The sequence below is a fragment of the Gymnoscopelus microlampas genome, assembly GCF_963454915.1.
Source record: "Gymnoscopelus microlampas genome assembly, chromosome: 11".
NCBI classification, from domain to species: domain Eukaryota; kingdom Metazoa; phylum Chordata; class Actinopteri; order Myctophiformes; family Myctophidae; genus Gymnoscopelus; species Gymnoscopelus microlampas.
Genome location: NC_139948.1, coordinates 1,886,694 through 1,906,726, shown reverse-complemented (window position 1 = coordinate 1,906,726; position 20,033 = coordinate 1,886,694). Strand labels below are relative to the sequence as shown.

General features: G+C 38.8%; 4 protein-coding genes across 4 annotated transcripts in view; all 4 read right to left on the bottom strand.

The window, feature by feature from the left end:
• Positions 1 to 20,033, bottom strand: part of rgs9a (regulator of G protein signaling 9a) — a 514,629-nt gene that overhangs the window by 303,202 nt on the left and 191,394 nt on the right. The gene's annotated exons all lie outside the window — the stretch shown is intronic.
• The window catches only part of LOC311056403 (interferon-induced very large GTPase 1-like), a 59,419-nt gene that overhangs the window by 36,853 nt on the left and 2,533 nt on the right, over positions 1 to 20,033 (bottom strand). The gene's annotated exons all lie outside the window — the stretch shown is intronic.
• Positions 3,620 to 4,897, bottom strand: LOC311055780 (interferon-induced very large GTPase 1-like; the record flags this gene model as incomplete). Its single annotated transcript, XM_084072047.1, has 1 exon — positions 3,620 to 4,897. One exon carries the CDS (start codon positions 4,895 to 4,897, stop codon positions 3,833 to 3,835), a length of 1,065 nt encoding a protein of 354 aa, XP_083928173.1. The 3' UTR covers positions 3,620 to 3,832.
• Positions 4,972 to 19,930, bottom strand: LOC311055779 (interferon-induced very large GTPase 1-like; the record flags this gene model as incomplete). Its single annotated transcript, XM_084072046.1, has 4 exons — positions 16,758 to 19,930; positions 15,663 to 16,322; positions 5,348 to 8,020; positions 4,972 to 4,986 (listed from the first exon to the last, which is right to left on the bottom strand). Exons 1-4 carry the CDS (start codon positions 19,815 to 19,817, stop codon positions 4,972 to 4,974), a joined length of 6,408 nt encoding a protein of 2,135 aa, XP_083928172.1. The 5' UTR covers positions 19,818 to 19,930.

Here is a 20,033-nt window from a genome sequence, read left to right as displayed (position 1 = left end):
TAATATTAAAGCAATATTGTATACAACCCCACGGATGTCTGACACTTTACCTGGCGTGGCAGCATGTACCTACGGACTTTCGAGTCCCCCCTTTATCCATGTGAATGCATTCCCCCGTGGCCCAGTCATGCATATTTCTGGCACACTGTGGAACATGCACTTAGCACACTACATTGTTTGCGAGATTATGTGGGAATAAACTGGTCAAACTACACAAAATAACACCAAACTGTAGGCTATGTGATTTGAAGACATTTTCAATTTCACTGTTTATATGACTGTCCGGTGCATGCGCCCTGGAGATGACTATACGTTGCTGTTTACAAAATTAAAATCCTCAGCTAAGTATAAATCAGGCATTAGGACGCCATCAAGGCCTCCTGAAATACATTTTAGTGGACTAAATCAACTGTAGATTTAGGTGACTAGAATCATATGTTATTTAGTCAACTAAAACTATCCGAAAACTAAAACATTTCAGATTTTTTTAATTTTATTCTAAACGCACGCACGCACGCACGCACGCAACTAACTTTTAACTTTTAACTTTACACCTGCAATATAATCAAAGTCAGTGTTGTAAATGTACCATATGTATCATAATGTACAGTGTTTTGGGTATGTAGCCTAATGTATATGTATTGATTTGCATTGCTGTGATGCAGGGCCCTGCAGGGCTGTGGGAACCCACCTCACAGGGTGTGGGAGTAAACTCAGTGCAGTGCCTATTACTGGAGGCACTGCAGTTTAACTGTTCCGCCAGAAGGTGACAGTATATATCAGCCCCTTAGTGTTGTAGAAGTTTTCCATTTCTTGTAACTCTGATTGTTAATGGAAATGGGGAACAAAGAAGGACTCAGAGGTTTAATGTCACAGGGCCAATTGACTTTACACTGGGGGCAACAAAACAAACTGCATGGCTTCCATGTCCAAATTGCAGCTATCAATAATAAGTTACCATTTGTGCAGTTTATGCATGAAGCTGCACAAATCACAATGTGGGTCCGTATTGACAAGTGACTGCTTTTGGGAATATTGACTACTGCACTGAATGTCTATGTCTCCTTTGGCTGAAGTGAAATAGTGATCTTTATACATACTTAACTTATAATAATAATGTTGATTGTAAGTAAACTATTATCTGAAATAAATATTTTTTACATTCATAGATGCTCCTAAACCATTATGCAATCACTTCCTTTCATCATGTGTGATCTAGACAGTCCAGCTGTGTTCCTCTTCCTCCATCTCTACTGTGTTAACAATCTGGGAACCCATCGTCAAATAAAAAAGAAAAACAGTGACCTCTACTGTTTTTCACGCAGCGAAGAATCTGTTCTTGAGAGATTACTGTGTTCATGATGTTCCTTCATCTCTATGTGTGTTTTTCAGGAACTTGAAGTGAAGAATGAGACCCTGAGAGCTGGAGATCAGCTGACACTGAATGATCTGATTTCACATGACGTTGACAGCTAAACCTACTGTACATGCAACTACGTGCATATTCAATAATAATTCACTCTCTCCAATGGAGAATGTTGACGTCTCTTCAAAAAGGATTTTGCTTAAGCAAAAGTTTTTATGGGCAATGTGTAATTTCACAGGAAGAAGAGTGTGTGTACAGTCAGTATTATACTGTACGCATATAGTGTCAGAATTAGAATCAACTTTATTGTCACATCAATAGGTTTACAGGTGTAAAGAAAAATATTGTTTTGCACAAGCTCCATTTATTGTTGTTTCAGGAAGAGGAAAAGGAAACAAGGTGCAGGGCAGAAAAACGAATCAAACTGTAAAGAGAAACATGACGATAGTTCTAGGATGGAGAATGTTATGTCTCTGAACTGTGCACAATTTCTGACACAAAACTATTGCTAAAAATAATAATCTTGATTATTTATCAGCAGTATGGGCTAGTATAGTGCTTAATTCAATGGATAACACAAATCATATACAAATGGTACAAAACAGAGTAGAGGTTTAGCATGTCATTGTGAATACTAATGTTGTTATGCCTAATTGCCTATCTTGGCTATTTTGTTAAAACAGATCAGAACTTTATTCATTACTTGAATTCATAAGCAGTATCTCTGTTAGGAAATCTCCTATCTTATATACGTAATATATAATATTTGTTTTCAGATAAACATGATTACTTGGCCCTAACCCTAACCCTAGACATGCTAGGATGAAATTTCACATTACCAAAAGCAAGATCAAACTCAATTAAACAAACATGTATGAGCTATGCATGAATCTGCTCCCCAGACATACTGTATCACAAAAGAAAACAAATTAAGTTCAAATGTATTATTTATTAAAAGAGTATCTTTTGACAAGGATTTTATTAATCAAGTTTACTGTATTATAATGTTATGCATAATTTGTGGTATTAGGAGTGTATGAAAAATATGTATACATACTGGATTGTTATGCACTCATATGTTTGGATTATTGTACTGTAGGGATATTTATTTGTATAATGTTATGCAATATGATGTCTTGTATGTCATGTGTTATGATGTAAGTTGTTGTAACACTGTCACAATGAAAAGTTGTTTGTGGATCCCAGGAAGAATATCTGCTGCTATGCTGCAAACAAAATGTTCTTACATGCCATAAATCTTCATTCAGGTAGAGGATTGAACTCGGCTTGTGAGCTTGTGTGCAACTCAATGACTGAAACCTGATTTATACCTGGTTGAATATAGCAGATCTATAAGCTCACAATGTGAAGTGCTGTGATGTGTTGTGAGTTTGTAGATCTGCTATTATCATATCGATGTATAAATCAGGCCTGATGGTTGCAGGGGTGATGAGAAATGGAACACAACCATTTGCCGAGGCTCTGAAGGGAAGGTGAATGTGGACAAACTCTACTTAGTTGGGTGTCATCATGCAGTGAAAATAGTGGATTTACAAGCTCATAACATGTCGCACTCACGCACTGCAGCGCATTGTGAGTTTGTATATCTGCTAGTATATCTCTAACAACTAGATACATATAGATATGTATTTGTTTCTGTTACATTGTTGTGAAGCTGGATGGAGATATGTTCAATTTCTCATACATGATGTCATCATGACATCATCATCAGTTACATCGGAGTTAGAGGAGACTTATAGACTTACTTAAATTACACTAACCAATGGATAGGATTATGCTACTGTATGCACATGTGTTATTGTCCAATGGGATATTTAAGATGTATGCAACCCTTTTCAGACTTTTGTAAACAAAAAAAAACGAAAATAAGATATTGAAGAACAGCTTGATATGCATCCACTAGTAAATATAATCTGCTATTACTATGTTATGCAGAGAAGAGACAGTTTTGGCAATTACACAAAGGTTTATTGAAGATTAATCCATGAAAATGACAGCATAATAGTCCAAACAACGTGAACAATATAGCAACTTTGTATCACTTATACAATGTAAATACATGTTTTAAATTGTCTCAATGTCTTTCATCAACAATTTGTGATGTTAAAAAGTAAACAATTGATTCTCCATTCTTACTTCAAATGAAATCTTCTCACATGAAGATGTGACATATTCTTTCAAGTTCAACTTCTTATTTTGTTAAGGAAATATTACGACTGTCAAAAAAAAAGAAAAGAAAAATCAAGCAAAATAAACATAATGACAAATGTTAGATAGATAAGGATATATAGATGCTCTATGATTCTTTCAACCGTGTCAGTGAATTTGTTCACTTTTCATGAATTAAACTAAACTTTTGAATCAGGCAGTCGGCCGCATTCATTTATAAGTTGCAGTTAGAGTTTTCTAAAAGAGTGATGTAGTTGTTTGTGGGCCGTTCACAGACTACATGTTCTCTAAGCTTTGGATAGCTTCCTCTGTTGTATACTCTCTCCATTCGTTAGGAATTTCTCCACCGGCCTCAAATTTTAATTCATGATAATCCTCCAGTTGCTTTTGAAATGTACAGACAAACCATTTCCAGTAAGTCAGTTTTGATTCATCATGGGTAATTCTCCAGTTGGCATACTTTGGACCACCATTTCGATACTCTTTGTATGGAATGCTCTTCTCTGAATCTGGTGGAGGAAAGAACTCTAGATCACTTGCAACGTTTGTTGTGCAGAAAGTAATGCTTAGTGCCTTAGTATGTTTATTGTGCCATCCATCAATTCCACATGGGCGATGAAAAGGAACGTTGTGATCATCTGGAGTGTGATCCTCAAGGGTGTTGGTACAAGTGGCACTACAGAATGGACACTGTACCCAGCAACACTTGCAAAATTGGTCAATAAGATTTTCCTCTGGCTTGACACGGACATCCACCACATTGATTGGGAGGTTGTTCAAATCATCCTTCATGGAATCAAAGCCTTTCTTAATCTCCTCTGTAAGAAAGTCAAAGTCGTCTATATCAATGAAAGGATCATAGCAGTTGGTGGAAAATCTTAGGTCATAATTTAACAGAATGGAAAACTCCCTCAACCAGTTTTTGGTGTCTTTGAGTTGACTCTGAGTTTTGACTTTTTCTGTTGCCTCATGCACTGCTTGATTCAGAAGCCTGAATATATCCTCCACATTATTCTTCATGATGCTGCGTACCTTGTCCTCATTGGTGGAAATGTATTCCTTAACAGTTGTTTTAATGAATTGCTCTACTTCTCTCCGTGGATGGTTGATGTAGTTCTTGTATCTGCCAAAGTTCTCTTCCTTTGCTAGTGATGTTAAAACATGTTTTTCTAAGTTCAGCCTATTTCCACTGAAGGCGGGGCGACTACATTTCAGCTCATCAGCCAATTGAATTGCAGTCTTGTCATAGACAGCATGAATTGCAGACTTCTTAATTTCACTGCAAAGCAGTTCACCGAGCACGGCAGCAGAGGAGTTACCTTCACAAGAGCTTTTGAACATGTTGAAGTATTGTTCCTTTTTGTTTTCCAAATAAATGAGTGCATCGTTATTCTTCTTGAATTCTTTGTGAGACTCTAAAAGCAGGCACTCTGCAATTGCAAATACATGAAGTAAAAGATCTACTGTGAACTCAGTTTTCAGGACATATTCATCAGTTCCAAATGTGAAATTTTTCACTTTGTTTTTGACCATATCTGCTACTTCATGCATGTAGCTGATATCATAGCCTGTCATTTTAACAGGTTTGGCCTTAATTAAGGCAATGGATTCGTCATCAACAGCATTAATGAGTGTTTTTATCATTTGACCATATTCATATGAAAATTTTGAACCAATCCCTATGCTGTTGCCAAATCGTTTTAGTGCATTCTTTCTTATGTTTACATAGTCAGAAAATTCCTTAATTTGTGATATTTTCTTGTTTCGTTTTTTGCAGCTATTTATATCAACCCTCGGGATGTCTAATTTCAGATTAAGGACAGAAACCACATCCTCTTGAATGTTGATCTCCTTTATGGGAGTATTTTCCACAGTGAAGTCAGTAACCCACTGTTTCCAAACAGTGTTGAATTCCTTTTTTAGTTCATTTTCATCCTTTGCCTTGTCTTTTAATTTGTGGGCAAGCTCTTGGCTCTTCTTTATGAGCTTGTTCTCATACTCTGTCCTCTTGTCATCCAGCATTTTTCGAGCAGCTCTCTGCTGAATAATTTTCTCAAGCTTGTGTTTCGCTCCTTTCACCAGGTCTTTGTGGAAGTTCTCAATGTTGATTTCAAATCGTCCTTTCCATTGAAACAGTGTATCTTTAACCCTGTTATCATCAAAATGCTTTTTAATTTTTTTGTCCACTTCTTTACGAGTCTTATTAATTTCTTCAACAAGACCATTCTGCTCAATTTTGTCAAGTCTTTCATTTTCAATTCTGTTGAAAAGTTGGTTTTCAGTTGTCAACATTGCTTGCCTTAATTCCCAGGTCCATTTCCCATATTCTTCTTCAAGTTTTCTGTACAATGCAATTTCTTGTGTGTTCTTGAAACTGAAAACAAAGTTTTCATTCAGCAGGGCATCCCAAAGGTCTTTAATGGTGCTTTTGAATTCTGAAAGTGTCAATCCATTAGACTTAGATGCTTTTGAGAGGATTGTGTTCTTCAGCTCTTGGATGCTCTCACTATAACCTGGGTTTGGAGGGGCCATGGGTGGATTGCCTTCCCAGAGCTGAGAAATGTATTTCACATCTGTTTCTACATCAAATGCAATGACATCACTGAAGAACTCGGCAATGACCCCTTCCTCTTTGGCGGCTAGCTTGGTCATCTCATCAAGTTGTTCTTGTAGACGTCTCTTTCCCACCTTGTTTTTGTCACCAGCTTCAATAGCTGCAACATTCTGGTGAACGAACAGACAACTTGGAGACAGTTTAACTTTCTTCATTCTCATGAAGGCCTGAACAGCAATATGAAGAACATCTTGCATCTCAGATGGATTCTCTCCTAAGATGTTGATCAAAGTCATGTTTCCCAGTCCAATGACAAATGTTGCCAATTCATTGTCATGGTGACGAGTGTCCTGCCCTGCCAGCTCAGGAGCATGCAGTCCTTCAGTGTCCACAACCAGGACATAGTCAAATTTGTAGACTTCCTGGATCTCCTCTGACACTTCCACTAGCTGCATGAAGGCCCCTCTAGTGCATCTGCCAGCACTCACCGCAAACTGCAATCCAAACATTGCATTCAGCATGGTAGATTTTCCACTGCTCTGGATGCCTAAAACTGACAAAACAAAAACTCTCTTGTCTCCGAGTGTCTTGATGACCTCATCTAGAACACTAGTAATCCATGTTAAAGGAACATGAGCTGCATCTCCATCCATCAGTTCCATTGGCTGTCCTGCTATCATAAGCTCTGCAGCCAGCTTAGGGTAATTAGGCATTAAAGGAAGATGAGCTGCATTTCCATCCATCAGTTCCGTTGGCTGTCCTGCTAAGTTCTTCATATTACTAATAGATGCATGGGCTTCATAGATTTGTCCTATTTCTCTCAAGATGTGCTCAACTCCAACAGTTGCTGACTGTAGTTTATCTGAAATGTCCCCCAACTCCTTTTGCTTGTCCTTCAGCAGCTGTGATGTGCCCTGCTCTTTCTTCTTTTTCAAAGCCAAGACCTCAGACCACTTTGCATCATATGCCTGGTTGATTTCAGAAAGTTTATCTGTGAAGACGTTATCAAGAAAGAATCCAATCCATTTTAAGAAGTAGAGTCTTTCATTCAATTTCGGAGACTGTATGTTTTTAATAAACATCTGCATCAGCTCACTGGATGGTTTGTCACATTGTTCCTGTCTTATTTGTGTCATCTTCTTTTCTTTTTCACATTTGTCCTTCTCAATGTTTCCGCTGAGGCGGTACCGCTCTTTATTCACTCTGCACCACTCATACCACAAGTGCCCATGACGTGGTAGAAATGTGTCTTTGATCTTTGAAAGCTCTGTTCTTTCAAGCAAATCTACAATCTTCAAAGCAGCAGATTTCCCTGTTTGGCATTCAGGGACTTCTTCATCTGTTTTGATCCCAGAAGCATTTCCCATGCTTTCAAGTTGGAAGGATGCTTTTGATGTTGACAATATGTTTCTAATGATACCTTTCAATTCTTCAGCCACATCTGACTGACTTCTATCCTTCACACCCACTGTATACTTTCCTAGTTTTATCTGTTTTGCATCAGAGTCATTATCAGCAAGGAGACAAATGAGAGGTTTTGGACCCTTAAAAAGGTCTTCCACCATTGTCATACTTTTGTCACCTCTTCCCAGAGTAGGTAAAAGGACAACATTGACTGAAGCCTTATCGATCAGTATTTCACGCTGTTTTTCAAGTGATAGAGCATCTCCATGAAGATTACAGAAGGCAACACAGTCAGAGAAAGCATCATTTGGTTTTCCAGCAGGGAAGTACCAGGCAATCTCTGCCATGCCATCTATCAGGCAGTGAGATTTGGTGGCACCTGGACAATTCCTATGAAAGAACGTGCTGTGACGGTCATTAATTAAGGTATTCATCAGCTGAGATTTAGATGATGACACCTTTTCAGACTTGCTTTCCTTTCTTAGTCTTAGCTTATTGTTTTTAGCCTTTTAACGTTTTTCATTTTTTTGGGCTCCTAATACAATAGTTTTTAAGCTGTTTAGTAAAGCGACTTTGGGTACGAGAAAAGCGCTATATAAGTCTGATGTATTATCATTATTATTATTATTATTATTATTATTATTATTATTATTATGCGCGCACGCACGCACGCACGCACGCACGCACGCACGCACGCACGCACGCACGCACGCACGCACGCACGCACGCACGCACGCACGCACGCACGCACACACACACACACACACACACACACACACACACACACACACACACACACACACACACACACACACACACACACACACACACACACACACACACACACACACTCTCACTCACTCCTTAGGGGGAGGAAAAACTCACTTGCTGATGCCGGAGACCATACCGGAGACCTTCTGGTTGGGGTTGATGGAGGTTGAGGTGGAGGAGAAGAAGAAGCTCTTGCTACTGCTGATCGTCTGTCTTCCTCGACCTCTGGCTCACACACTCTGTCTCTCTCTCTTCACACTCTCGCTGGTCCGTCTCAAACTCTAAACACACACACACTCCCTTCCTGGAAAAAGTGGAGCTTCTGGTCTCTGGTAACCCCTCCCCTATACCGAGACTAAATCTTCGTTAGCTGTCCACAGCAGTGAAAGGCCTACACAGTGGTGGAAAAAGTACTGGCACTTTTTACTCCACTACAATTACTGGAAAGCTTTAGTTACTAGTTACTTTACAGATTTAGATTATTATTAAAAAACATTCATTAACCACGCACTTCAACCCCATATACAGCTCTATAAACTAAAGTGTTCAAGTCATTGTAGTGGAGTAAAAAGCACGCACGCACACACACACACACACACACACACACACACACACACACACACACACACACACACACACACACACAGCAACACAACTGCTGAATGAGATTGCACTTCCTCTTTGATTGAACTTTCTTAGGATTAGCCACACATTGTGCTCTGGCTTGAGTTGCATAACCTGGAGACCAAAACTTGTACTCTTTTTCTTTTATAACATTACTACATTTAAAATAAGATGTTTTGGTATGTATCCTGTATCATAATATACAGTAACTTTACATGTCTGGCATTTGTAACAAACCAAGCAATTTGACAATGTAAAATTCATCATGATTTAAATTGACATGCTGCTTCAATAGACATCCATGGGACATACATGCATTACGAAGCGCTGACAGACCAATATGGCGGCCACGTTGACGCATCGCCCCTATAAACAGAAGCAGCCAGTATGGTATCTATATATCTATGGGTTACACCTCTGTGACAATGGCAGATGTCGCCATGAGTTGGCATACCCTTAACTATGTAGAATAACGTAAGTGAGACTCTCACTCGACATCTTCTATTGGATTAAGAGTGGAGTTATGGCTCTCAGTACAAGTGGATAGGGTTGGATTTTCTGGGGGTAATGGCGAGAGTGGGGGTCCATACCACGGTGTTTGAGAATGGGGGTCCGGGAGTTTGCATGTTCTCCTGTGTCTCCTAGTAGTTAATACCCTCACAAAAACATGTAGTAATCCTGGTTGCTATACCGCCTCCCCCATGACAGCCGGGGCGCCTGATGGAGGGGAAGGGAACTGGTTGGAATAACGCGTTCCTTCCACGCGCTACGTCCAACCAGGGAAACTCTCCCCTGTCAGGTGACAAGAAGGTCAGTTGGCTCTCATGCACTGAAGGAAGCATGAGCTCAGCCCTGGCCTCCCTGGCTGTGGGGGACTGGTGTAGCGCTGGTGTAGGGCTGGTGTAGCGCCCAGGATCACTTAGGAAGTTGGCACTGGGTGAAAAAAATGGATTACAAAAATCGTGGGATAAAAATTTTAAAAAAAAAGAGAATGGGGGTCCATGCCTCTGCTTTTGATAACCCCCCCCCGCCCATTTTATGGCCGGTGGATTTATGTTTTAGCCCTGCTAATGGTCAGACTGTATTAAATGCACACATTTCCTTTTAGGAAATGTAGACTGTTTGATATTTATGTTTGAAAATGAATGGAATGGAACCCCCTCGCCTCTGGAACAGTCCCAGAAATCCTGGGCTTGCACCACCTATGGGTGATTTTATAATGACTTGTAAGGTCAAGTATCATAATGTTTCATCATTGCTGGACACTCATAGACATTTGTTTTAGAATTGGTGTATTATAATTGCCATTTGCCATTGTTGTAATACTTTTCCATAGTTATAATAACATTATAATGTATTATAATCACTGTTATAATTCATTATAAAGTGATTATAAGCAGTGGTGCAGTGCTCATTCTTTTGAGCAGGAGCACGTGCGTACCAGTGAGAGTGCGTCTACCTGGCGTTATCGATCAAAAACAAACCATTCACACCTCAAAGCATACAAAAGCTGCCGAGTGTCAACAGCATGAATTAACATAGGAATGAAAAACGCTGATGGAGGCCTGAGTAGCCGAAACACGTCCGGTTGTCAGACTGCTGCTGCGCTACATAATACAATTCACAGGTAACTGAACTATAATTATTAATCCATTTAATTTATAGAACCCATGTTTGTAGTAAAGGGTATTACATCCCCAACAATGTACTGCATAATAATGTAAGTTTAATTATTTTTTCTTATTCAAGGTATTGGAATTTTGTCATTTTAGGGGCAAGGCCACTTGGCCTTTGGTGTTGTCAATTTTTTTCACAAAAGCCAAATGCCAGGCCAGGAAGGCCATCAAATAAAACAAGATTGTAGTCCATTGACAGAATTAATACAATTTAAGGGTTAAGAATGATTTTAAATGTAATATGTAGACTATCTGCAGTGAAATAAATAAATGATGGTATTTAATTACAATCTGATCCATGCTCAGCCCTGCCCCAATCAAAGTTACTGGATTCGTTTAAAGATGGGGACTCAGGGGAGTTAAGAATTCAGAATCTCAACAAAAGACACTGGAAAGAAAGAGAGGAGAGTGGTACAGTCAGCTGGGGCATTAAGGCCACTGGGGCCTTAGGGCCTGCCATTTTTTTGAGGGGCAAAAGGCGAAACTGAGGAGCAACGACTGCCATGGCCTTCGTGGCCTCCCTGAATTTCCTGCCCTGGTCATGCCTAATTTCTGCATATTTTCTCTTTAATGTTAAGTTGATGTTATTTCTGTTGCTAAAGGTAACTGTTGCTATTACTGCTATACACGATGGCCCTCATTTATCAATGGAACGTAGAAACCAGCTTACATTCGAGCCCAGGAATCATCTTACAGACGGGGCTCATGTGCAATTTATCAAGCAGGTGTACACTGTAAATCACAGCGTACCAATGGACGGACCGTGTGTTCATAAATATAACGGCTGCAACCGACCGTTAATGCAATGGCACCCCGTTAATGCAATAATATTAAAGCAATATTGTATACAACCCCACGGATGTCTGACACTTTACCTGGCGTGGCAGCATGTACCTACGGACTTTCGAGTCCCCCCTTTATCCATGTGAATGCATTCCCCCGTGGCCCAGTCATGCATATTTCTGGCACACTGTGGAACATGCACTTAGCACACTACATTGTTTGCGAGATTATGTGGGAATAAACTGGTCAAACTACACAAAATAACACCAAACTGTAGGCTATGTGATTTGAAGACATTTTCAATTTCACTGTTTATATGACTGTCCGGTGCATGCGCCCTGGAGATGACTATACGTTGCTGTTTACAAAATTAAAATCCTCAGCTAAGTATAAATCAGGCATTAGGACGCCATCAAGGCCTCCTGAAATACATTTTAGTGGACTAAATCAACTGTAGATTTAGGTGACTAGAATCATATGTTATTTAGTCAACTAAAACTATCCGAAAACTAAAACATTTCAGATTTTTTTAATTTTATTCTAAACGCACGCACGCACGCACGCACGCAACTAACTTTTAACTTTTAACTTTACACCTGCAATATAATCAAAGTCAGTGTTGTAAATGTACCATATGTATCATAATGTACAGTGTTTTGGGTATGTAGCCTAATGTATATGTATTGATTTGCATTGCTGTGATGCAGGGCCCTGCAGGGCTGTGGGAACCCACCTCACAGGGTGTGGGAGTAAACTCAGTGCAGTGCCTATTACTGGAGGCACTGCAGTTTAACTGTTCCGCCAGAAGGTGACAGTATATATCAGCCCCTTAGTGTTGTAGAAGTTTTCCATTTCTTGTAACTCTGATTGTTAATGGAAATGGGGAACAAAGAAGGACTCAGAGGTTTAATGTCACAGGGCCAATTGACTTTACACTGGGGGCAACAAAACAAACTGCATGGCTTCCATGTCCAAATTGCAGCTATCAATAATAAGTTACCATTTGTGCAGTTTATGCATGAAGCTGCACAAATCACAATGTGGGTCCGTATTGACAAGTGACTGCTTTTGGGAATATTGACTACTGCACTGAATGTCTATGTCTCCTTTGGCTGAAGTGAAATAGTGATCTTTATACATACTTAACTTATAATAATAATGTTGATTGTAAGTAAACTATTATCTGAAATAAATATTTTTTACATTCATAGATGCTCCTAAACCATTATGCAATCACTTCCTTTCATCATGTGTGATCTAGACAGTCCAGCTGTGTTCCTCTTCCTCCATCTCTACTGTGTTAACAATCTGGGAACCCATCGTCAAATAAAAAAGAAAAACAGTGACCTCTACTGTTTTTCACGCAGCGAAGAATCTGTTCTTGAGAGATTACTGTGTTCATGATGTTCCTTCATCTCTATGTGTGTTTTTCAGGAACTTGAAGTGAAGAATGAGACCCTGAGAGCTGGAGATCAGCTGACACTGAATGATCTGATTTCACATGACGTTGACAGCTAAACCTACTGTACATGCAACTACGTGCATATTCAATAATAATTCACTCTCTCCAATGGAGAATGTTGACGTCTCTTCAAAAAGGATTTTGCTTAAGCAAAAGTTTTTATGGGCAATGTGTAATTTCACAGGAAGAAGAGTGTGTGTACAGTCAGTATTATACTGTACGCATATAGTGTCAGAATTAGAATCAACTTTATTGTCACATCAATAGGTTTACAGGTGTAAAGAAAAATATTGTTTTGCACAAGCTCCATTTATTGTTGTTTCAGGAAGAGGAAAAGGAAACAAGGTGCAGGGCAGAAAAACGAATCAAACTGTAAAGAGAAACATGACGATAGTTCTAGGATGGAGAATGTTATGTCTCTGAACTGTGCACAATTTCTGACACAAAACTATTGCTAAAAATAATAATCTTGATTATTTATCAGCAGTATGGGCTAGTATAGTGCTTAATTCAATGGATAACACAAATCATATACAAATGGTACAAAACAGAGTAGAGGTTTAGCATGTCATTGTGAATACTAATGTTGTTATGCCTAATTGCCTATCTTGGCTATTTTGTTAAAACAGATCAGAACTTTATTCATTACTTGAATTCATAAGCAGTATCTCTGTTAGGAAATCTCCTATCTTATATACGTAATATATAATATTTGTTTTCAGATAAACATGATTACTTGGCCCTAACCCTAACCCTAGACATGCTAGGATGAAATTTCACATTACCAAAAGCAAGATCAAACTCAATTAAACAAACATGTATGAGCTATGCATGAATCTGCTCCCCAGACATACTGTATCACAAAAGAAAACAAATTAAGTTCAAATGTATTATTTATTAAAAGAGTATCTTTTGACAAGGATTTTATTAATCAAGTTTACTGTATTATAATGTTATGCATAATTTGTGGTATTAGGAGTGTATGAAAAATATGTATACATACTGGATTGTTATGCACTCATATGTTTGGATTATTGTACTGTAGGGATATTTATTTGTATAATGTTATGCAATATGATGTCTTGTATGTCATGTGTTATGATGTAAGTTGTTGTAACACTGTCACAATGAAAAGTTGTTTGTGGATCCCAGGAAGAATATCTGCTGCTATGCTGCAAACAAAATGTTCTTACATGCCATAAATCTTCATTCAGGTAGAGGATTGAACTCGGCTTGTGAGCTTGTGTGCAACTCAATGACTGAAACCTGATTTATACCTGGTTGAATATAGCAGATCTATAAGCTCACAATGTGAAGTGCTGTGATGTGTTGTGAGTTTGTAGATCTGCTATTATCATATCGATGTATAAATCAGGCCTGATGGTTGCAGGGGTGATGAGAAATGGAACACAACCATTTGCCGAGGCTCTGAAGGGAAGGTGAATGTGGACAAACTCTACTTAGTTGGGTGTCATCATGCAGTGAAAATAGTGGATTTACAAGCTCATAACATGTCGCACTCACGCACTGCAGCGCATTGTGAGTTTGTATATCTGCTAGTATATCTCTAACAACTAGATACATATAGATATGTATTTGTTTCTGTTACATTGTTGTGAAGCTGGATGGAGATATGTTCAATTTCTCATACATGATGTCATCATGACATCATCATCAGTTACATCGGAGTTAGAGGAGACTTATAGACTTACTTAAATTACACTAACCAATGGATAGGATTATGCTACTGTATGCACATGTGTTATTGTCCAATGGGATATTTAAGATGTATGCAACCCTTTTCAGACTTTTGTAAACAAAAAAAAACGAAAATAAGATATTGAAGAACAGCTTGATATGCATCCACTAGTAAATATAATCTGCTATTACTATGTTATGCAGAGAAGAGACAGTTTTGGCAATTACACAAAGGTTTATTGAAGATTAATCCATGAAAATGACAGCATAATAGTCCAAACAACGTGAACAATATAGCAACTTTGTATCACTTATACAATGTAAATACATGTTTTAAATTGTCTCAATGTCTTTCATCAACAATTTGTGATGTTAAAAAGTAAACAATTGATTCTCCATTCTTACTTCAAATGAAATCTTCTCACATGAAGATGTGACATATTCTTTCAAGTTCAACTTCTTATTTTGTTAAGGAAATATTACGACTGTCAAAAAAAAAGAAAAGAAAAATCAAGCAAAATAAACATAATGACAAATGTTAGATAGATAAGGATATATAGATGCTCTATGATTCTTTCAACCGTGTCAGTGAATTTGTTCACTTTTCATGAATTAAACTAAACTTTTGAATCAGGCAGTCGGCCGCATTCATTTATAAGTTGCAGTTAGAGTTTTCTAAAAGAGTGATGTAGTTGTTTGTGGGCCGTTCACAGACTACATGTTCTCTAAGCTTTGGATAGCTTCCTCTGTTGTATACTCTCTCCATTCGTTAGGAATTTCTCCACCGGCCTCAAATTTTAATTCATGATAATCCTCCAGTTGCTTTTGAAATGTACAGACAAACCATTTCCAGTAAGTCAGTTTTGATTCATCATGGGTAATTCTCCAGTTGGCATACTTTGGACCACCATTTCGATACTCTTTGTATGGAATGCTCTTCTCTGAATCTGGTGGAGGAAAGAACTCTAGATCACTTGCAACGTTTGTTGTGCAGAAAGTAATGCTTAGTGCCTTAGTATGTTTATTGTGCCATCCATCAATTCCACATGGGCGATGAAAAGGAACGTTGTGATCATCTGGAGTGTGATCCTCAAGGGTGTTGGTACAAGTGGCACTACAGAATGGACACTGTACCCAGCAACACTTGCAAAATTGGTCAATAAGATTTTCCTCTGGCTTGACACGGACATCCACCACATTGATTGGGAGGTTGTTCAAATCATCCTTCATGGAATCAAAGCCTTTCTTAATCTCCTCTGTAAGAAAGTCAAAGTCGTCTATATCAATGAAAGGATCATAGCAGTTGGTGGAAAATCTTAGGTCATAATTTAACAGAATGGAAAACTCCCTCAACCAGTTTTTGGTGTCTTTGAGTTGACTCTGAGTTTTGACTTTTTCTGTTGCCTCATGCACTGCTTGATTCAGAAGCCTGAATATATCCTCCACATTATTCTTCATGATGCTGCGTACCTTGTCCTCATTGGTGGAAATGTATTCCTTAACAGTTGTTTTAATGAATTGCTCTACTTCTCTCCGTGGATGGTTGATGTAGTTCTTGTATCTGCCAAAGTTCTCTTCCTTTGCTAGTGATGTTAAAACATGTTTTTCTAAGTTCAGCCTATTTCCACTGAAGGCGGGGCGACTACATTTCAGCTCATCAGCCAATTGAATTGCAGTCTTGTCATAGACAGCATGAATTGCAGACTTCTTAATTTCACTGCAAAGCAGTTCACCGAGCACGGCAGCAGAGGAGTTACCTTCACAAGAGCTTTTGAACATGTTGAAGTATTGTTCCTTTTTGTTTTCCAAATAAATGAGTGCATCGTTATTCTTCTTGAATTCTTTGTGAGACTCTAAAAGCAGGCACTCTGCAATTGCAAATACATGAAGTAAAAGATCTACTGTGAACTCAGTTTTCAGGACATATTCATCAGTTCCAAATGTGAAATTTTTCACTTTGTTTTTGACCATATCTGCTACTTCATGCATGTAGCTGATATCATAGCCTGTCATTTTAACAGGTTTGGCCTTAATTAAGGCAATGGATTCGTCATCAACAGCATTAATGAGTGTTTTTATCATTTGACCATATTCATATGAAAATTTTGAACCAATCCCTATGCTGTTGCCAAATCGTTTTAGTGCATTCTTTCTTATGTTTACATAGTCAGAAAATTCCTTAATTTGTGATATTTTCTTGTTTCGTTTTTTGCAGCTATTTATATCAACCCTCGGGATGTCTAATTTCAGATTAAGGACAGAAACCACATCCTCTTGAATGTTGATCTCCTTTATGGGAGTATTTTCCACAGTGAAGTCAGTAACCCACTGTTTCCAAACAGTGTTGAATTCCTTTTTTAGTTCATTTTCATCCTTTGCCTTGTCTTTTAATTTGTGGGCAAGCTCTTGGCTCTTCTTTATGAGCTTGTTCTCATACTCTGTCCTCTTGTCATCCAGCATTTTTCGAGCAGCTCTCTGCTGAATAATTTTCTCAAGCTTGTGTTTCGCTCCTTTCACCAGGTCTTTGTGGAAGTTCTCAATGTTGATTTCAAATCGTCCTTTCCATTGAAACAGTGTATCTTTAACCCTGTTATCATCAAAATGCTTTTTAATTTTTTTGTCCACTTCTTTACGAGTCTTATTAATTTCTTCAACAAGACCATTCTGCTCAATTTTGTCAAGTCTTTCATTTTCAATTCTGTTGAAAAGTTGGTTTTCAGTTGTCAACATTGCTTGCCTTAATTCCCAGGTCCATTTCCCATATTCTTCTTCAAGTTTTCTGTACAATGCAATTTCTTGTGTGTTCTTGAAACTGAAAACAAAGTTTTCATTCAGCAGGGCATCCCAAAGGTCTTTAATGGTGCTTTTGAATTCTGAAAGTGTCAATCCATTAGACTTAGATGCTTTTGAGAGGATTGTGTTCTTCAGCTCTTGGATGCTCTCACTATAACCTGGGTTTGGAGGGGCCATGGGTGGATTGCCTTCCCAGAGCTGAGAAATGTATTTCACATCTGTTTCTACATCAAATGCAATGACATCACTGAAGAACTCGGCAATGACCCCTTCCTCTTTGGCGGCTAGCTTGGTCATCTCATCAAGTTGTTCTTGTAGACGTCTCTTTCCCACCTTGTTTTTGTCACCAGCTTCAATAGCTGCAACATTCTGGTGAACGAACAGACAACTTGGAGACAGTTTAACTTTCTTCATTCTCATGAAGGCCTGAACAGCAATATGAAGAACATCTTGCATCTCAGATGGATTCTCTCCTAAGATGTTGATCAAAGTCATGTTTCCCAGTCCAATGACAAATGTTGCCAATTCATTGTCATGGTGACGAGTGTCCTGCCCTGCCAGCTCAGGAGCATGCAGTCCTTCAGTGTCCACAACCAGGACATAGTCAAATTTGTAGACTTCCTGGATCTCCTCTGACACTTCCACTAGCTGCATGAAGGCCCCTCTAGTGCATCTGCCAGCACTCACCGCAAACTGCAATCCAAACATTGCATTCAGCATGGTAGATTTTCCACTGCTCTGGATGCCTAAAACTGACAAAACAAAAACTCTCTTGTCTCCGAGTGTCTTGATGACCTCATCTAGAACACTAGTAATCCATGTTAAAGGAACATGAGCTGCATCTCCATCCATCAGTTCCATTGGCTGTCCTGCTATCATAAGCTCTGCAGCCAGCTTAGGGTAATTAGGCATTAAAGGAAGATGAGCTGCATTTCCATCCATCAGTTCCGTTGGCTGTCCTGCTAAGTTCTTCATATTACTAATAGATGCATGGGCTTCATAGATTTGTCCTATTTCTCTCAAGATGTGCTCAACTCCAACAGTTGCTGACTGTAGTTTATCTGAAATGTCCCCCAACTCCTTTTGCTTGTCCTTCAGCAGCTGTGATGTGCCCTGCTCTTTCTTCTTTTTCAAAGCCAAGACCTCAGACCACTTTGCATCATATGCCTGGTTGATTTCAGAAAGTTTATCTGTGAAGACGTTATCAAGAAAGAATCCAATCCATTTTAAGAAGTAGAGTCTTTCATTCAATTTCGGAGACTGTATGTTTTTAATAAACATCTGCATCAGCTCACTGGATGGTTTGTCACATTGTTCCTGTCTTATTTGTGTCATCTTCTTTTCTTTTTCACATTTGTCCTTCTCAATGTTTCCGCTGAGGCGGTACCGCTCTTTATTCACTCTGCACCACTCATACCACAAGTGCCCATGACGTGGTAGAAATGTGTCTTTGATCTTTGAAAGCTCTGTTCTTTCAAGCAAATCTACAATCTTCAAAGCAGCAGATTTCCCTGTTTGGCATTCAGGGACTTCTTCATCTGTTTTGATCCCAGAAGCATTTCCCATGCTTTCAAGTTGGAAGGATGCTTTTGATGTTGACAATATGTTTCTAATGATACCTTTCAATTCTTCAGCCACATCTGACTGACTTCTATCCTTCACACCCACTGTATACTTTCCTAGTTTTATCTGTTTTGCATCAGAGTCATTATCAGCAAGGAGACAAATGAGAGGTTTTGGACCCTTAAAAAGGTCTTCCACCATTGTCATACTTTTGTCACCTCTTCCCAGAGTAGGTAAAAGGACAACATTGACTGAAGCCTTATCGATCAGTATTTCACGCTGTTTTTCAAGTGATAGAGCATCTCCATGAAGATTACAGAAGGCAACACAGTCAGAGAAAGCATCATTTGGTTTTCCAGCAGGGAAGTACCAGGCAATCTCTGCCATGCCATCTATCAGGCAGTGAGATTTGGTGGCACCTGGACAATTCCTATGAAAGAACGTGCTGTGACGGTCATTAATTAAGGTATTCATCAGCTGAGATTTAGATGATGACACTGAGCCAAGGCGTAAAAATGACACCATATGTGTCTTAGCTTGGAAAATAGGCATGTTCCTACATGTGATGTCACCTGACTTATCAGTTACCTTCCAAGTTTTTTTAACTTGCCTAAATGTCCACAAAGGACACTGAATGTCCCTTGTGAATGGGTCAGGCACAAGCAAAGGTAAGGCATATTGACACTGTGATAATTTGGTTATCACATTCTGCCTGAGAAAGCTATCTGAGCAGTGAAACACAGCCATCTGAACATCCATTGGATGGACATGACATTGTTTAACACTCTGATCAGTGTTTACATTGGCCATGCTTAGAATATCAAATAAACTTTCTTCTGTAGCAACCATGTCAGAATCTGGAGTGTCTTTTAAATTGTCTTCTTCTGTATTGTCTACTGTTACTGGAATGTACCTGGCTCTATGGTCTAGCATCAACAACTTCTGAAGGAATGCATGAGCTAGATCTTTCTCAGTTATCTCATGAGGCTTTTTTATGGAAGGACCTATTTTCAGAAAGTCTGCAGTTGACAACTTAACTTGATAGTTGTCTTTGAGGTTAAGTCTGGAAAGCAGTTTTTCTGGGCTGATTTCTTGAGAATTCTTCACAGATTGTTCTCCTTTGACAACCTTTAACATTAACAAAAATGG